General features: G+C 45.1%; 1 protein-coding gene across 1 annotated transcript; it reads left to right on the top strand.

Annotated features, from left to right (window-relative positions):
• The first annotated feature begins 2,240 nt into the window (after positions 1 to 2,240).
• On the top strand, positions 2,241 to 15,461 carry YOD1 (YOD1 deubiquitinase). Its single transcript, XM_066600209.1, has 2 exons — positions 2,241 to 2,491; positions 8,748 to 15,461. The coding sequence occupies exons 1-2, from the start codon at positions 2,284 to 2,286 to the stop codon at positions 9,440 to 9,442; spliced, it is 903 nt and encodes a 300-aa protein (XP_066456306.1). The 5' UTR covers positions 2,241 to 2,283; the 3' UTR covers positions 9,443 to 15,461.
• Positions 15,462 to 18,270: the final 2,809 nt, after the last annotated feature.

The raw sequence follows: 18,270 nt of genomic DNA, 5'->3' as shown, positions 1-18,270 counted from the left end.
ATGCAAATACGCCCGTGTGCATTGGACCAGAGTCAGACAGAAGTTAAAATGTTAGTTACCCTTTAAAGTCTATAGCAAAATACTGAAAAGTCTCTACACAGTGTTTTATTTTTTGGCGTTTTTCTTGCACTTCCGGAGTCACTGGTGTTATTTTTAAAACAGGGCACGTTGTAGGCAGGTGGGGTTTTTCTTTAGGTTTCTCTAGGATTTCAAAAGTGCCAAAAAAGCATTTTCAAAATGTTGCAAAATAAAAAACAACATTAAATGACGGCAAGCTCTGATTGGCTGAGACAGTCAATGAAGGGCTGTGATTGGGCATCGAGCGCGCCGACAACCAATCACAGCACTCTATTGCTTGAGGCGGGGCTCTCAAACCTGGCCTACGGCAATAGACTTGGGAGTGCAGGGGAAGCCCGAATCAGCGGCAGCGAGCCGAACTGCAGCGATTAGGTATCACTTTTTTTTTTTTTTCTTTTCAGCATCCTTGGTTGTGTTTTTAGCTTAGTTACGATTTCATAATTTATGCCAGCGCTGCTGAAACCAGGCGGAATTGGCAGTGAACGCAGGATTGAAAAGCGCTGCATTTCTGCAAACTCCCTGTGTGAGGAAGGCCTAAGGCAGCATTCCCTCAAGTCAAGTCAGACTTTTTACACAAGCCTTGTAACAATGACTGAGAATTAAAAGCAAAGCCAGACTCCATGTACAGACAGCTGTTTCCGGGTTATTGCCCTTCATCAGTGTACAGTAGGAGTCTGGCTTTGCTAGTGAAAGGCCTGGGATGGGGGGGTCAGAAATGCTATCTTTTCTCCTTAGGGAGAGTAACTATATATCATAAACTAAGTGAGGAGACTCAAATGGCCATGCATGCTCCTCTGGGTAATATGCAAATAAGGGAGATGGCAGAAATCCTTCACAGTGCCTGTGGGCTGATTCATAGCCCCCCTCTGTTCTGTCCCCCGCGGCCCCTTCTGTTCTGACCCCACAACCTCCTCTGTTCTGTTTCCCGCGGCCTCCCCTGTTCTTGCTCCTGCAGCCCCTCTGTACTGGCTCCCGCGACCTCCTTTGTTCTGTCCCCCGTGGCCCCCCTCTGTTCTGTCCCTCGCAACCTCCCTCTGTTCTGGCCTCCATGGGTTCTGTTTCCCCCCCCCCCCTCTGTTCTTTCCTTTGCAGCCCCCTCTGTTCTGGCCGCCGTGTATCCCTTCTGTCCTGTCCCCCGCGGCCCCCTTCTGTTCTGTCCCCCGCAGCCCCCCTTGTTCTGTCCCCCGCGGCCCCCCTCTGTTCTTGCCCCTGCAGCCCCCTCTGTACTGGCTCCCGCGACCTCATTTGTTCTGTCCCCCGTGGCCCCCCTCTGTTCTGTCCCTCGCAATCTCCCTCTGTTTTGGCCTCCATGGGTTCTGTTCCACCCTCCTCTCTGTTCTGGTCCCCGATGTTATGTCCCCTGCAGCCCCCTCTGTTCTGGCCTCCGGGGGTTCTGTCTCTCCCCCCCTGTTCTTTCCTTTGAAGCCCCCTCTGTTCTGGCCCCTGTGGACCCCCTCTGTTCTGACCCCTGCAGCCCCCTTTGTACTGTCCCCCGGCCCCCGCGACCTCCTTTGTTCTGTCCCCTGCAGCCCCCCTCTTATGTTTCCTGCAACCCCCTCTGTTCTGGCCTACGGGGGTGGGGTTCTGTCCCCCGTGGCCACCCTCTGTTCTGTCTCCTGCAGCCCCCTCTGTACTGTCCCAACCGGCCCCCCTCTGTTCTGACCCCCACGACCCCCTCTGTTCTGGCCTCCCGGGGTTCTGTCCCCGGCCCACCCTCTGTTCTGTCCCCCGCAGCCCCCCCTCTGTTCTGGCCTCCAGGGGTTCTTGTCCCCCTTCCCCTCTGTTCTGGCCCCTGCTGTTATGTCCCCTGTGGCCCACTCTGTTCTGGCCTCCAGGAGCTCTGTCCCCCCTCCCACCCCTGTTCTTTCCTCTGCAGCCCCCTCTGTTCTGCCTCCTGCGAACCCCCTCTGTTCTGTCCCCTGCAGCCCCCTCTGTAATGTCCCAAGCAGTCCCCCTCTGTTCTGTCCCCTGCAGCCCCCTCTGTTTTGGCCTCCAGGGTTCTGCCCCCGCTGTTATATCCCCTGCAGCCCCCTCTGTACTGTCCTCCCGGTCCCCATCTGTTTTGACCCCCTCTGTTCTTTCTCCCCCACACTCCGCTGACTTCCGTTACAAATGGCGGCCCGTCCGCAGGTAAACCTAGCCGCCGCTGTGATCTCGCGAGACTCCCGCGCGTCGGCCGCCATTGTTGTGCGGCTCGCTGAGGTGATGCTGCGGCTCCGCTGTAAGACCCGGGAGGGCACCCAGCTGCTGCAGGGCCTGACCGACCTGTCCTCCGTGCGGGAGCTACAGGAGCGGATAGCGGGGCTCACCGGCATCTCGGGGCCCACACAGCGGGTCATGGTGGGCTTCCCGCCAGCCAGCCTGGACCTCAGCGACGGGGAGGCCGCGCTGCGAGATCTGCCTATCAAGTCTGGTGAGGAGAGCCTGAGGGGTGCGGGCTGCAGGGGGCGCTGTGTATGCCGCACTACCCGCCGGGGGTCTGCGGGCTACAGGGGGCGCTGTGTGTGCTGCACTACCCGCCAGGGGTCTGCGGGCTGCAGGGGGCGCTGTGTGTGCCGCACTACCCGCCTTGTAGGGGCCTTTCACACCTGGTGGAATGCCCGCATCCAGAATGGAGTCAAAATCCGCCTCCGCGGTACCAAATTTAAACCGCGTATCCGCAGCTGATGTGAGAAGATACGGCGCTCCGCTCAGCACCGCTGGTCATGTGACTCTGCAGCGGCAGACAGGTGACGGACGCGCTGACCCTTCTGGAGCTGGGAGTGCGGTATCTGCAGACAGCGGCCGCGGATACCTAGTCAGACTGGGCAGCGATGTGTCACGCTCTGTCGCTGCGTCCTTCGTTTTTGCACCGGAGTCTCCTCAGCGTTGTGGTTGTGCGAGAACGTGGATCTCCTGCCGCGCTCTGCGGGTTTTCTTCCATATGGGATTTGTTTATACGGTGAAGGGTGTGCCGGGGTTTACACTACAGTCACACGGCGGGCACGATATCAGGCCGAGAAACCAGGGGCGATATCACGCTAGTGTGTTCTTGATTAAAAATGGCATCGCTTCTGTGAGACTGCGATCATCTGCGGGGAACAGTGTTGTATCGCCCTCGCATCACACGGCAAGCAGTCCCATTGATTGGCCTGGGGGAGGCGCTCACTTGGGGGTACATTGGTGGTCGGACTTCCATCAAACAGAAAGTTACCCCAACCACCTGCCCTCGGATGTGTTTGCTTCTGGTCGCAGGTTAGAAGAGCAATGGCAGGTAGTGGGGGCAGTCGGGTACCGATGGGGTGCTGTATGGCCATCTCTGGGACCCCCTATATTGGTAGAATGGGGGTCTCGGACTCGCTGGTGCCCCACCAGACAGGCGTCATAGGGGTAGGGAAACAGCTGATTGTAGTGGATGCCGGCTGCTGAAACAATGTAGAGCAGTCTGCAGGGTGACGGAGGGTGGAGACCATGTATGGCATAGACTTCCAGTGTGGCAGACGTGTCCCAGATGGGCATACTCCTCTCTGTATTGTGGCCCCTTATCAAACGAGCAGTGGATGTACTTCTCATAGATCTGTGCCTGCCCTTGTGTCAGGATCAGGCCACTATTGTGGCTTAATAGTGAGACCTCGGAGCCCGAAATGCAGCCCTGCATGTTGCTCCTCGCCTGCCCTATCCATTTCTGTGTTTTTTACATGAGTTTGGTTATTTGCTAAGATTTTCACAAATGAAAACCTTAGCGGAGCACCAGTCATATACAAAAATGCTCGAGTCGCCCATTGACTTCAATGGGGTACGTTACTCGAAACGAACTCTCGAGCATCACTGAAAGTTCGACTCGAGTAACGAGCACTCGAGCATTTTGGTGCTCGCTCATCTCTAAATACTAACCCATAGAATAAAGTTATGTCATTTTTGTTTGTGCGCCGTGGAAACAAGACGCACCGAAAGATGGTGGAATGTCGTTTTTTATTTCACTCCATTTCGAATTTTCTAAAACTTTTTCAGCACATTATATGGTACATTAAATAGTACGATTAAAAAATACAACTCGTCCCACAAAAACAAGCCCTCGTACAGCGAGTCTTGCATGAGATTTGTGCGTAAGAGATGCACGAATATGAACGCCCTTCCTTTGAATGGGGTCATACACGTGAGCGATGTCTTCCTGCATCACAGAATTATAACTTTTATTCATTCGTCACTGTCTGAAGGCCAGGTGTTTTTTCTGGGGCAAGTTGTATTTTTGTACAGAAAAACGTTTTAAAAATTCTAAGTAGAGGGAAATGGAAAAAATGAAATGCCGCCATCTTTCAGTGCATCTTGTTTTTACAACGTACACAATTCAACCAAAATGACACACCTTGATTCTATGGGTCAGTATGATTACTAAGATACCAAATTTAGGCCGCCTGCAGACGGGATTTCCGTCCCTGGAAGCTGCCATAGAATTGCGTTAACAAACGCAACCCTATGCAGGTGGCCGCGCGAAATCTCGCATGGCAAAGCGCGGCATGTTCTATTTCTGTGCGAGACGTCACTCACCGGCCGCGGGCTCCGGTCTGCGCATGCGCCGGTGAGTACGCGCTGCTTTCTGCAGGCGGTCGGATCCCGCGGGAGAATTCTCGCTGCCAGATCCGACCCAGCTGTCTGCAGGCGGCCTTATATAGTTGTTTTTTTTTTTTGTTTGTTTGCTTTTTTTGCTGTACTACTTTTATTTATTTTCAAAGATATTTAATTTTTTTAAATTATTTTCTGCTGCCATCTTCTAACCACCATAACGTTTTCTTTTTCGTCTGCATAGTTGTGCGAGGGCTCATTTTGTGCGCTGCATTCTGTAGTTTTCGTTGGTACCATTCTGAAGTAGAGTCGACTTTTTGATCGTTTTTTTGTTACTACATTTCTTGGAGACTGGGTGACCAAAAAAAATAGCACAATTCAGTTTTTTTTGTTTGTTTTTTATTTTTTATAACGACATTCACCATGCAGGGTAAATAATGCATTACTTTGATAGATCAGACTTTTACAGACGCAGCAATACCAAATATGTATTTTTGTTTTATTAGTTAGTCTATTAATCTGGCAAAAGGGATATATTGGTTTAAACTTTTTACTACCTTTTATTTTTTTAATAATTAGTAAAACGTGAGGGGAGAAGTGCTTGTGATGCCTGGATGACTCCTGCAGTATGATGTAATGCCATAACATTACATCATACTGTGATCGGATAGGCATTCTATCAAGCCACCCCAAGGGCATTCCACTATGACAGCCCTGAGGCCTTTCAAAAGGCTCCCTCATATTTTGTATTTCAGCCGCACTTCAGTAGCGGTGAGCGATTCCAGCGACCTGATTGGTTGTTGGGTACACCCCCCCCCCCCCTTTGGACATCTGCACGAGTGGGCGGCCCGTTAAATAAGCAGCAGCACAGAATCGCTCCCCGCTACTGAAGTGCGGCTGAAATACAATATATGCCACCCGAACGGCTCCCTGCGATCTCATCATAAAGGGAGCTACTTGAAGAAAGTGGGTTCTTCTAGGTGGGGAATCCCTTTATTGCACACTGGCTAGTTGTATAGTAAAGGGCATGAAAGACTTATGGCCTATCTGCATGGGACCATTACCGTTTAGAAAAGTGATAATTGTCAGGTGTAAACACATACAGAAAGCTGAATGACATGGCGGCCCCTGTAAAAAGCAGTTGTCACTTCTGAACGACTGTCTAATTACTGTGAATTGAGGCGGCGGGTGGAGAACGCTGCCGAGCCGCTCCGCCTCCATGCCGGCAGCGGTACTCACTCCTGTACACTGGGATGAGTGTCGGGCATCGATTTCCCCCACAGCTCATCCCCTGTGAATGGGGCATTTAGGCTAGGGCTCAGTATTATTATAGCATTGACATCCCATCATTACTACAGTCTTAGGCCTCCTGCCCTCGCAGTGGAATCAGACCTGGCGCCCCCCAGAGACCCCATACTCTCGTCTCGGCTGGTGCGGATGCGCAGTACAGTGAATGACGCGTTGGGCTGTGACGCGATTGTCCGCACTTGCCTTGTAAGAGCAGTCATTGGAATACAACTCCGATTTACAGCATCCTGCATTCACAAATGACACCCCAGTGAGAGTCTGCCACAATTTTCCCTAACATGTTATGCCGCCCTGTAGTAGGTCTACCAATGTCTTACCGGGAAGTAATCCTGGGGCAGGTCTATTATCAGAGTTGTAAAACTTAGGCCGGGCTTACACCAGCGTAATATCATTGTGTATTAACTGAGCAATGTACACGCACATAATATGGAGTCAGTGAAAGTACATTGATTGTCATTGATCCATTCACACTTGCGTATAATACGCGCATAAAAACCCCCCAAAAAACAGCATGTCCTATTTTACGATGTATTGCATGCGATATAACCCTATTGTTCTTTATGGGTGCGTATTGCTAGGAAACAATGCAAATTAAAAAGAAATAAAAAAAAAAAAAAAAGTAAGCCGTGCGCAGCCATACGCAATCACAATCGCGGTGATCGCAGCTCCTCTCGCCAGTAAAATGCTGTTTTATTCGCAGTGTTTTACCATATGCTAGTATAATCCTGCCCTTAATGAGTCCTGCCGAATCTTCCTTCCCCAGAGATGGGGCATTTTCAAGGTGCAGGATGTCCACATAAGGCCAGGCTCACACAAGTATAATACTGGTGAGTGACCTGACGATAAGGCTTACTGAGCCAAACTCAGAGCATCCTAGATCAATTATAAACATTTTTGACATGTCACACTGATGTCAGAAGTTTTGGTTCATGCACTTTGGGTAGTTTGATTACAGAGTACTAATGGGTTCCCATGGCAACTGGAAGTCTGACAAAGGCCTCCATGCATGCCAAGCAGCTTGCCCTTTGAGGCCCCTCCTTCAGCATAGTCTATTAGGCTTAGTAGGATGCATTACATAAGTAATGCAGTGTACTTTGCTAACGATCAAAATACTACTTCTTCAAGTACTCTTGAGCGACTAAGAGTTAACGTCAAAATAAGTTCAAGAAAGTTTAATTTAACCCTTTCCCATCCACTGTCTGACCTCTGAAGACATTATGATGTAAGGCTGTACAGCTCCGATGGTGGAAGACGTACGTTGGGGTTCTCTTACTGTATATTGCCAGCCTCTCTGCTGTCGGAGCCTATCCAACGTGTCACCTCATGCAGTACTGGCTTTAGCCAGCATACAGCGCTGTTGTATAACGGCAGAAAAAGAGTAAGCCCCCTAGGAAAACAAGGATACAAATTGGATTGGAAAGGGTTAAAGAAGAAAGTAATCCAGTTTAAAAAAGCATGCATTTTTTTCCCTTTTGTAAATGCATAAAACGTTTTGTAATGCAGAATAGGTACTACCGCATTCGGAATGACCCAGACAATGAAAATATTTTTATTTATCGCACAGGGTGAACGTGGTAAAAGTAATTTCAAGCAGTAACCCCAGAATTGCTATTTTTCTTTTGTTCAACTCCCAATAAAAAGCAATCATAGTCACATGTACCCCAAAACGATAGCAATAAAACTAAACTTCCTGCAAAAAAAATTAAACCTCACGTAGCTCCGATGCCTGGAAAATTATAAAAAATGCTACGGGTCTTAAGCCCCACTTACACACAACGATTGTCGTTTGAACGAACCACTTAACGTTTTTGCTTTGAAATACTGAGCGTTTTTACACATGAAGATAATTATTCGAAATCCTGGCCATTTCCAGTGTTAGCTATGTAAACACTGTATATGTTTGCTTAAGTGGGTGTTTATGCGAGGAATCTCTGGCTGGGAGGTTTTCAATTAGTGCAAAGAAAAAGCCATTGTCTTCTGCCACATGAGTCATTGTATTTAGCCGGGCAAACAATCGCCCCTCCCTGCAAGTCTTCTGAAAGACTGAACGCCGTTTAAACCTAACCACAAGCGAACGAACTAACGACTATTATTCTGCAGGCTGAAACTCAGCGATAAACGACAAATGAATGAATCGTGCATGATGGCCGCGCATTTAGACGTAATGATTATCGCTTACTTTCGCTCATTTGAACAATTTTTGACTGATAATCATTGCATGTAAATGGGCCTTTAAAGTGCGGCCATGCAGAGTCAATTGTTTGTTTTTTTAAATGCTTTTATTATGTAGTAAAACAAAAAAAATCTCTAAACTTGGTATCTGATCCAGATAAGAAAGTGATCATGTTATTTTTATGGAGTGATGAACACTGCAAAAAACAAAACCCCAAAACATTAGTGGAAATTCTGGGGAAGGGGTTTCTTTCCTGGGGGAGAGTCGGGAGTCCCCCCCCACACGTTGGGCCAGTCAGGACACAATGGTTGGGTTCTGCTGATGTTCATGTAATCTGTAAAGCCACCTTAGACTGGGTCCTCGTAAGGCGGATCTGCCCTGAGACTATGCTGCCATCTGTTGTATAAGAGCAGCATATTATGACCGCACTAGCTCTTCTATAATATGGCATAAACCATTTTATAGATTATACGATGCTATGCTAGAATACAGCTGGCTCAGAACCGTGTCCTCTGACACACAATCCAGAAGACGTAATGCATGCCCTTTAGAAGTGTAACATTTTGAACCTGTAGATGATGATACGAGGTGTGACGACCTTACTGTGGTTCTTCCAGGCTTCATGTTTCCTTTCTATCTCTAACAGGTGACACTCTTATCGTGGAGGAAGATAAAAGTAAACCTACACCTGCCTCAATACATAGTATCAACGACCGAACCATATCTAAAAGTCCGCAGATTGTACGAAGAGTAGTGCCGGCCGACAACTCTTGTCTCTTTACTAGTGTGTATTACGTGGTGGAAGGTGGCGTGTATGACCCGGCCTGCGCACCAGAAATGCGTAGTTTAATAGCGGAGATTGTTGCCAGTGATCCGACGAGTTACAGTGAAGCGGTTCTGGGTAAAAGCAATGAAGAGTATTGTGGCTGGATCCGTAGAGAAGACACCTGGGGAGGAGCCATAGAAGTGTCAATACTTTCTAAGTTCTACCAGTGTGAGATCTGCGTCGTGGACACCCAGACGGTGCGGATTGACCGCTTTGGGGAAGATGCTGGCTACAGTCGAAGAGTTTTGCTGATTTATGATGGCATTCACTACGACCCCTTACAGCGGCAGTTTCCAGATTCTGATATGCCACCTATGACCATATTTCCCACCTCTGATGACGAGGCCTTGGTGCAGGCTTTAGAGCTGGCCGATGACGCAAGGCGGAAGCGACAGTTTACAGATGTCAACAGATTTGCCCTTCGCTGTATGGTTTGCCAAAAAGGATTAACGGGACAGTCGGCAGCAAGGGATCACGCCAAGGAAACTGGGCATACCAACTTCGGGGAAGTGTAACAATGCTGCTACGCTCAATAGAATTGGTGGAAGCTACCTCACATGTCTGAACCCAGGTTACAGAATAAGCAAAACGATGAAGCCCATTTGTCCTTTTTCTTCTTTGTTCTTGGGTCAGAAAGCAGTAAAACTTCAATCTTCACAGGTTACCTTATTGTGCAGTTGCACGCATCATATCCTCCCATTGCATTCCCTATTCTGACAATTTTTGGTCTGAAGGGGTCCACTAAAACACCCATGACCAGAATCAGTATTTCATGGCCAAGTCCTTGAGCTTTTTACCTATAAGTAACTATTTATAAACCGAGCAGATGTTACATGTTATTTTGCCGCGTTGCATGTTTTAACTGATACTATTATGATGATATAACCATAGCACCCATTGCGTGATCACAGAATTTCACCTTTTTACTGCATTTTGTGTAACCTTGAAGTAGCCCTTGACATAAGGCGGCTGCATGTTCGTGTTTAAGCATTAGGATATACTTTTTTTTTTTTAATTGGACCTTTCCATTTTTCCCATACATTCAGGAAATGTTTTTTATTTTACTATGTGCATTTTGCTTGGTCCAACCGGCTGCTGTACAATGTCATACTTGCACTAGATGAGCCTTTATATCGCCGTATCAGCGTAATAACTGCGAACACATGCTGCATCAAGTTACACTACTTAGCTGGAATGAAGTGCCGACGCTGGGACAGGAACAATCGGAACTCCTGTGATATTGGTGTGTTTTTTTTCTTTTTATGCTAGTTATTCCTAAATGTTGTCCGTTTGACTGAAACAATCTGCAGGGACAGTCGTGTTGTCCTTGTCAAGTGTATTAAACTGTGACAATCTATAAAGCTTAGGGAGTGTAGAGAAGTACGGTGTCTCTTTCCTGTTGGTTACTACATCAGTAATATAAACAGAATGTCCATAAAACATAGATATTATCACTTTTCATGACTCAAACATGGTGCTCCTACCGAAGAGATCCGGCATCTGCTTACTCATCCATACGGATAGGGCGAAGACAGGTGGATTGGGCTACCCCCTTGCAACTTACTTGATGGGTATGGACAACCTTAGAATGTGACACATGCAGTATTTAACTTTTGCTTGTATTAAAGTCCAGCTAAAAACCTATTTCAGTGTTTTCACACTTAGTAGCCTCACTTTAACCATCTTTTGCGTATTGCAGTCTTTTGAGTCAACGTATTACACATAATTAACATAAAAGGGTAGAAACTATTAAATGTTGGTTTTGGGTAATACGTTATGCAGCTTTAGAATATATGTTGTATTTTCTTAGTTTTTCTAGAAGTGTTTGCAGTCAGTGAATGGGAAGATTACGGTTTACATGCTGTCGGCGAAGTGATGACTATTATCTATGAATTGACTACGTCATCGGCTGTCCTGAATGTCGGTTTGCTTTAATACATCGGGTCTAAATTGCAGGCTGTTTAGCTCACAAGTAGTCTTCTAAACAAGAATCGCATCCACTTCTTTCTGCGACTACCTTTTACAGCATTTGGATGTCATAGTGTTCTCATTCACTGACAGCAATGCGATTTTTGAATGCAATACAAAATATATTTTATAGAGATGCATAACTTTATACAGTGACGAAAGGTGTTGTCCATTAGGAAAACCTCTTTCCATATACATAGACCCCACCCCAAGGGATAAGGGCTGTGCATCATTATAGTCTTTTTTAATCTGTAATGAAGATCACAAAAGTACTTTGAATGTCTTACTATAGAAACATCCCCTATCCACACTGCCAAGACCCCAATGATCTCAACAACGGGACTCCCGTGCCTTGCTCTCCTGTCACTGTGGGGGTTGCTTCTTCCCCAGGAGTGACGTCGCTGTCAATGGAGTGCTGGCCAAGCATGCGTAGTTGCTGCTCCATTCCCTTTTAATGGGTCTGCTGAGACACCCGAGTGGCAATCGGCCAGCACTCCTTTCCGAGTGACGTCACCGCTTGGAAAAAAGCAGCCCCTGCATTGACAGAAGAGCGGGACACAGGAGTCCAATTCTCCAGATTGACTGGGATATTGGCAGTGTGGATAGAGGATAACTTGTTGCTCCGGTACAACCCCTTTAAGCCCCCAATTAATCAGTAACTTATCACCTATCCATAGGGGATAACCTTAAAGGAGTTTTACCAGAATAACCAGTTATGTTCACATGTTAGGACTTCAGTTTTTCTGTTCCATCATAGGAGCAGAAAAACAAAAATAAAGTCTTGACACGTCCATCACATGACTGACCCCAATGATGTCTGACCAGAACCCTTTAATGTATAGGGGGTGCCGTTATGGGGTCGGTTGTTTTCCCGGAGAAAATAACACTGCGTGCTCTGCCTTTTTTTTTTTTTTTTTTTTCTTTCTTTCTGACAAATGGGATGGAAGATATTTTGGAACTCCCAAAGCAGATTGGAACAGAACCAAGAGTTCCTGTGGCCATTGGCTGCACTTGTACATGTCTGGAATTAAAAGTAGATTTTAACCTCAAGCTTGCCAATGGTTCATTATCAGAACTATTGTTTGCCGTGTTACTGACATTCTGGGACATTTTGCCGAACAATGTGCCACAAAGTTCCCAACTTGGCAAAATAGTGACTCTCATTGTTCTGTTTATATCAAGCGTACTGTTTGTGTCACTGATGAAGAACAACAAGTGCCCGTACCGTGTGTGATCATCTCCGTATTCAAGTCCAGCAATGTGTTTAGCAGATTTGGAACTAGAGAGACCTGCTAAACCTTGTACTAAATCTAATGCTTTCTATGGAATGTTTACTGACCCAGTTCCATATACTTAATTATGAGTAAGAAATTCTCCAGATCATGTCTACTTGGAGCTGCCCAACGCTTGGAGCTGCCAAACTTGTTTGCTGGTACTGATCTAGTTTATGTATGGGAAAAAAGGCCCAAGAAAGCTGCCTGTCATAGAGTCCTGATATAAGCTATAAAACCCTCAACCTCATTGCCAAGTGGTGGAAAGCTGTATCTTAAAAGTGGCAACATATAGGTCCGGTTTGGCTGCTTGCACTTGGTTTCCCCTCTTGATGTTACCCATGGCGCTTTCTAGGAAAAGATGGGCCTACAATGCAGTGCAAAGGAGCGAGGAGGATTCCTGTACCCTTGACATGTTATTGTATCACCCTACCACAAAGTGGGTCAGTTGACTTGCTGTTTACTTGCTGTCTTTGTACTGCCATGATTATGTTGTATTTATTGAAGTTTGTTTGATGTCTAATGAATTGTATCATTGTATGTATTTAGCACTGTCGTCATGAGAGATGAATAGCTTCAGTTCTTTTTTCACATGGCTGCAAGCTTATTTTTTGCATTAATTCTTCTACACACTAGCATGAAGGCCAGACAACTAAAGCTTTCATTAACATCCTTAGATGCCGGTGCACCAAAGGAAAGTAAACAAGTGGACTTGTCCAAATGTGCTGGGGAAAGCCTTTGCTTTCAGCACTCGGCAGCATTCCACTTGTAGCCTTGGATTAAAAATCCTATTGACTTGAATAAGATTGTACTTTAACTCCTTTCAAACACCGCACATTAAAACTAGAAGCCAGGTTTACTCTGTAGGGTTGGTGTCTGTGTGTATGAACACTAAAACTCAAACTGTAATCGTTTTTTGGCTGCAATGAATGAAGATCTCTCTGTAGTATTCTATTCCAAAATCTTTAAGGGTACGGCCCCACAGACCATGCTGGCTGAAGATCCACGATAAATTTGCACGCAGCATATTTGGATTTTGAAACTGACTTGCAACCATTTCCCCAGTAGAAATTCTCTAGCTGTCTGTGCAATCTTTGGCTGTGGCACAATTCTAAGTTCAATCTTCAGCAGGTTATAGTTATCAGAAAAATAAGTCTAGTATTTCTCAAGTCCCCCAACAGGTCATCTTTTTAGGATTTCCAAATTACTGCACAGGTGATGTAATTCCTGTCCGTGTCTTAGAAATTGCTGCAAAACTTTTCTCCATAGTATATAGGGTGGTTTCGATCACCTGCTCCATTCGGGAGCAAGAAAGGGGAATCTCCGCGGCCAAGCATTTCTCTCTGGACAGAACCAAACACATAGTCGATAATGGTGTCTGCCCGCTTTCCACACAGCTGCCTGGCTTTTTCAGCCACATCTGTGACAGACCCTCCGGAGGTTCCGACTCAGATGTTAAATCTGCTCTAGTCAAATCCCTTCTTGTTGGGGGTGTTGGAGACCAGGAGTTGAAAAATATTTGATATAGTTGATGAGTTTTGACCACTTCCTGTTTCCTCAATGGGAAATTGGTGGTTCTCAGAGCCCTCAATTACTGGATACTTCTTTGTTAAGCAAATGGGAATTAAACCAATGGCACAACACTAAATCAGTAATTAAAGTGGTTGCCCAGCTATGTACTATTGATGGCCTAGCCGCTGGGTAGGCCATCAATAGTCGATCAGGTAGAGGTTCAGAGCTGCCTGTTTCTAGCAGATCTCAACCCCAGTACCATGTGTGATGATCTACTCAGCATTCAAGTCCAGTAGTGTGTTTAGCAGTTTTAGAACTGGAGAGACCTGCTAAACCTTGTACTAAATCTGATGCTTTCTATGGAATGTTTACTGACCTACTTCCATATATAATGAGTTGAAAGTCTTCAGTCTGTGTCTACTTGGAACTGCCCGACGCCTGTAGCTGCCAAACTTGTGTGCTGGTACTGATATAGTTCATGTAAGGAGGAAGGGCTCAAGAAAGCTGCCTGTCATAGAGTACGGATATAAGCTATAAAGCCCCCAACCTTATTGCCAAGTGGTGGAAAGCTATGTGGTAAAAGTGGCAACAAGTAAGTCATGTTTGGCTGCTTGCACATGGTTTGCCCTCTTAGTAGTGCACTGGCCGGATGCTAGGTGGACCTCTGCCAATCTGCTATTGATTGCTTTAGCTTAGGATACTCATTAAATAGTTTACAGCTGGGCGGCCCCTTAATATTTGAGTTGTGCCAAATGGATGTGGGTGTCTTGGCCTTTATTCACATGGTGTAGTCAAGACCTCTGTGGGAAAACCATGTGTTTGCTGCAGCTTTTGTTGTGAATATCAGGAAAGTGTGGTATTCCCACTGCGGTTTTGACCGTACAGCCTTATAGTTCTGGAAATCGTAAAGGTACCAGCTTATATAATACATTGTGTTCTACTGACTTCTCTCCAAAGCATGGCCTATTTAAATTTATAAATGAACACATCTAGAAATACACTGCAAGATCCTCCAATTCATCTTATGTGTTCTGCCTTCTATTGTTTTCTCAGCCTCCTATATTAATAACCGTGCAGAATGATCCATTTACCCTTTTGTAACGCCGTTAGGGCTACACTACACTGAAAACCACATTGACAAATCGTTTTACATCCCTACCCGATCTTCATCACTTTGCCACTGAACCAGTCAACCATATTGTAGCTAAATCTTTATTGGTATGGGAAAGGAAATCCATTTCTGTGCTGTCCGGTATCAAGCGCTCTTCGGGGCACTTATATCCATCCATGAAGTGACTTGCATCTATACCTAATTTCCTTGACAAATGCTTGATTGGTATGCCTTCAAATGGTGCACGATCCCTATATTATATTGTGAATGTTGTCTATCAACCTGTCTTAACGGCATAGCCTTAAACATTTATGAACACAAACTTTCTTGATCTGCTTGTATTACGTGTATCTACATGCTCAATGTATAATCTGTGAACAAGCTGTGTGAATTCTCCACCAAGTATTTTAGACTTCTTGTATCTCGCTCACATTGTGATCAAATAGTTGTAGTGTCATACATTGGTGTTTTTGGTTTACAACTGGACATGTACACAATACTGTACCTTCTATACAGTACATAATACTATGCTGATTTTATCTGAGGTGCTGCTTTATATGATAATTGCTTCACAAGGAATTCTACCTTGAACACATTTTGATAAGTAAAGACAGTGAATTGCTTTGTGTGTTGGTTTTGCCCTGATAGAAATAAAGTGACTATTTAATCAAACTTGTGTTTAAGTGTTAAACTTTAGCTTTTCAAAATACTACCTGTTGGCAAGGAAATGTCCCATTCGGTGTTTCAAATTATAAAAAGTTTCAACTTGAGGAAAGCGAATCAATGCTACAAGGAAACCATAGAGGTGGTTTTTATTTCAATACTCCTGATAATGGAGTGAAAGTTTCATGGTCCCTGAATAAAGGCTCTTTTACACGGAGCGATCGTTTGAGCGATAATCCCGGCATCTAAGCGCACGGCCATCGTGCACGTTTTGTGCACTGCTAGCTGATTGTTAAATTCAAGCCAACCTAAAAATCGTCATGCAGTCTTATTAGGACCACACGTTGAGTGGGTAGTGCTGATGGCATTGTTTCAGCTATTTAAGCTGCCAGCTATTAACTGCATTCAACTAAAGGCTTCATTTGCACACTAATAAGCTATTAAGTAGCTGAGTAGCTATTTAATAGTTTTTATGCAAAATGATTACTCAAAGCTGTCACTCAAACTGACGTTTTAAGCAATTTTTAAAGCGATCACTGCTCCGTGTAAATGGGCCTTTACTGTTTGGGGGAGGGGGGTGGGGTGGTTCACCAGGTCAGCAGTCTTATCTGTGTTATAGTTGTCTCATACCTCCCATTCACACATAAATCCTCATGAATAATTTAATCCATTTAAAGTGTCAGAAGTTGTTATAAATGTATATTCCCAAATTCTTCTATGGCTTTGTGACTTGAAACCACCCTTCAACATCATAACTCTCATATCTTCTAAGTCGTGTCCCAGACTAGAAAAGTGCTCAGCCACGGGTAATTCTGTCTTTCTCTGTTTAATTGTATGGCGAGATGTCACTGCCAGATCGCGTGTACATCTGAAGAAGAACCCTGCATAAGTTCAGAAGCTTGCATTAACATCATGTATTTTTGTTAGCCATTAAAAGGTATCATATCTACAAGATTGTGGTTTCTCTTGCTGGGAATAATCACATATTGCTCTACTGGCTAACACCGTACCAAACCTTTGTTTTTATTCTTATATTTAGGACACTATTGAGACTGGGGTTGTACCACTGCGTTGGCATATTGCCAGTGTGGTTCCAATATATGAAAAAGGGATCAAGAAGGGAGCCTGATAACTACAGGCCGGTAAGTCTCGCTTCAATAATTGGAAAAATATATTTGAGGAGTTTCTAAGAGATGCCATCATGGAATACCTCAAGGAAAACAATGGTATAACTCCTCAGCATCGGATCATGTCAGACCAATTTGCTCGGCTTCTACAGTGAAGTAAGTTTGAGGCTGGATCTGGGAGAGTCTATTGATCTCATGTATGTTGATTTTTCTAAACCATTTGACACTGTGCCTCATAATAGGCTAATATATAAAATGAGACAGCTTGGACTGGGCGAAAACGTGTGTAGTTGGGTAAAGAACAGGTTCGGAGATTGAAAACAGAGTAGTTATAAAAGTGTCGTACTCTGATTGGGCCACCGTTGCTAGTGGGGTGCAGATGTATTGAAGCCTTACCTCTGGGGTGATACATTGTGTACTGCAGCCTATTTCTTCTTTTCATTGTCATTGCTAGTGGGGTGCCACAGGGTTCAGTATTGGGCCTTATTCTGTTCAATATATTTATCAACGACCTGATAGAGGGGCTGCACAGTAAAATATCAATATTTGCAGATGATACAAAATTATACAAGATAATTAATGCACCTGAGGACAATGTACAAAAGGACCTAGATAAACTAGGGGCTTGAGATGAAAAATGGTAAATGAAGTTAAACATTGCTAAATGTAAGGTTATGCACATGGGCAGGAGCATTGGATGACACCCAATATACACTAAATGGGGTACTGCTAGGTAAAAGTGAGATGGAAAAAGACCTGGGGGTACTAGTGGATTGTAGACTTAATTAGAGCAATCAGCTGTTGCAAAAGCAAATAAAGTCTTGGGGTGCATTAAATGAGGCATTGGCGCAAGGGACGAGAACATTATTCTTCCACTATATAAAACACTTGTCAGGCCCCACATGGAATACTTTGTACAGTTCTAGGACACTGGTGCTCAGGAAGGATGTTGAATTGCTTGAGGGGGTCCAAAAAAGGGCAACTATATTAATAAATGGAATGAGTGGACTGGAATACACAGAGCGGCTATCAAAACTGGGATTATTTACCCTGGAAAAAAGATTAAGTGGCGACCAAATAACTATGTATAAATACATGAGGGGACAATAGAAGGATCTCTAACATGATCTGTTTATACCCAGGACTGCGACGGTAACAAAAGGGCATCCACTGCATCTAGAAGAAAGCAGGTGTCATCACCAACACTGAAGGGTTTTCTTTACTGTAAGAGCAGTGAGACACGAACTCTCTGCCTGAGGACGTGGTGATGGCAAAATCGATAGAGGAGTTTAAGAGGGAACTGGATGCCTTTCTTGAGCGTTACAATATTATATCATATAGGCACTAAATAACCAGCGGGGTTGTACATCCGGGTCGTGGAGTCAGGTAGGAACTTTCGGACCTTGATCCAGGGATTATTCAGACTGCCATTATGGAATTGGGAAGGAATTTTTTTCCCAAGAGAGCTAATTGGCTTCTGCCTAATTTTTTTTTTTGCCTTCCTCTAGATCAACAAGACAGAGTGGAAACAGGCTGAACTAGATGGATGTGGTCTCCCTTCAGCTTAACATACTTTGTTACCTTGGGGACCTATATCTGGGAATCCCTACTTGGCATGTTTAAAATGTACCTAACTTGTCAGAACAAGCTACCATGTGTGCACATAAGATTAAGTCTTTTTTGGCCATTCT

This window comes from Eleutherodactylus coqui, chromosome 4 (assembly GCF_035609145.1).
Source record: "Eleutherodactylus coqui strain aEleCoq1 chromosome 4, aEleCoq1.hap1, whole genome shotgun sequence".
NCBI lineage: Eukaryota > Metazoa > Chordata > Amphibia > Anura > Eleutherodactylidae > Eleutherodactylus > Eleutherodactylus coqui.
Note: the sequence above shows the minus strand (reverse complement) of the source record. Positions and strands in the feature narration are given on the sequence as shown.

Bases quoted from the DNA above. Each gene is read 5' to 3' on its own strand.
- YOD1 (XM_066600209.1), top strand. From the start codon at position 2,284: ATGCTGCGGCTCCGCTGTAAGACCCGGGAGGGCACCCAGCTGCTGCAG. The intron at 2,492-8,747 runs GTGAGGAGAGCC...TATCTCTAACAG, and splicing joins AGATCTGCCTATCAAGTCTG to GTGACACTCTTATCGTGGAG.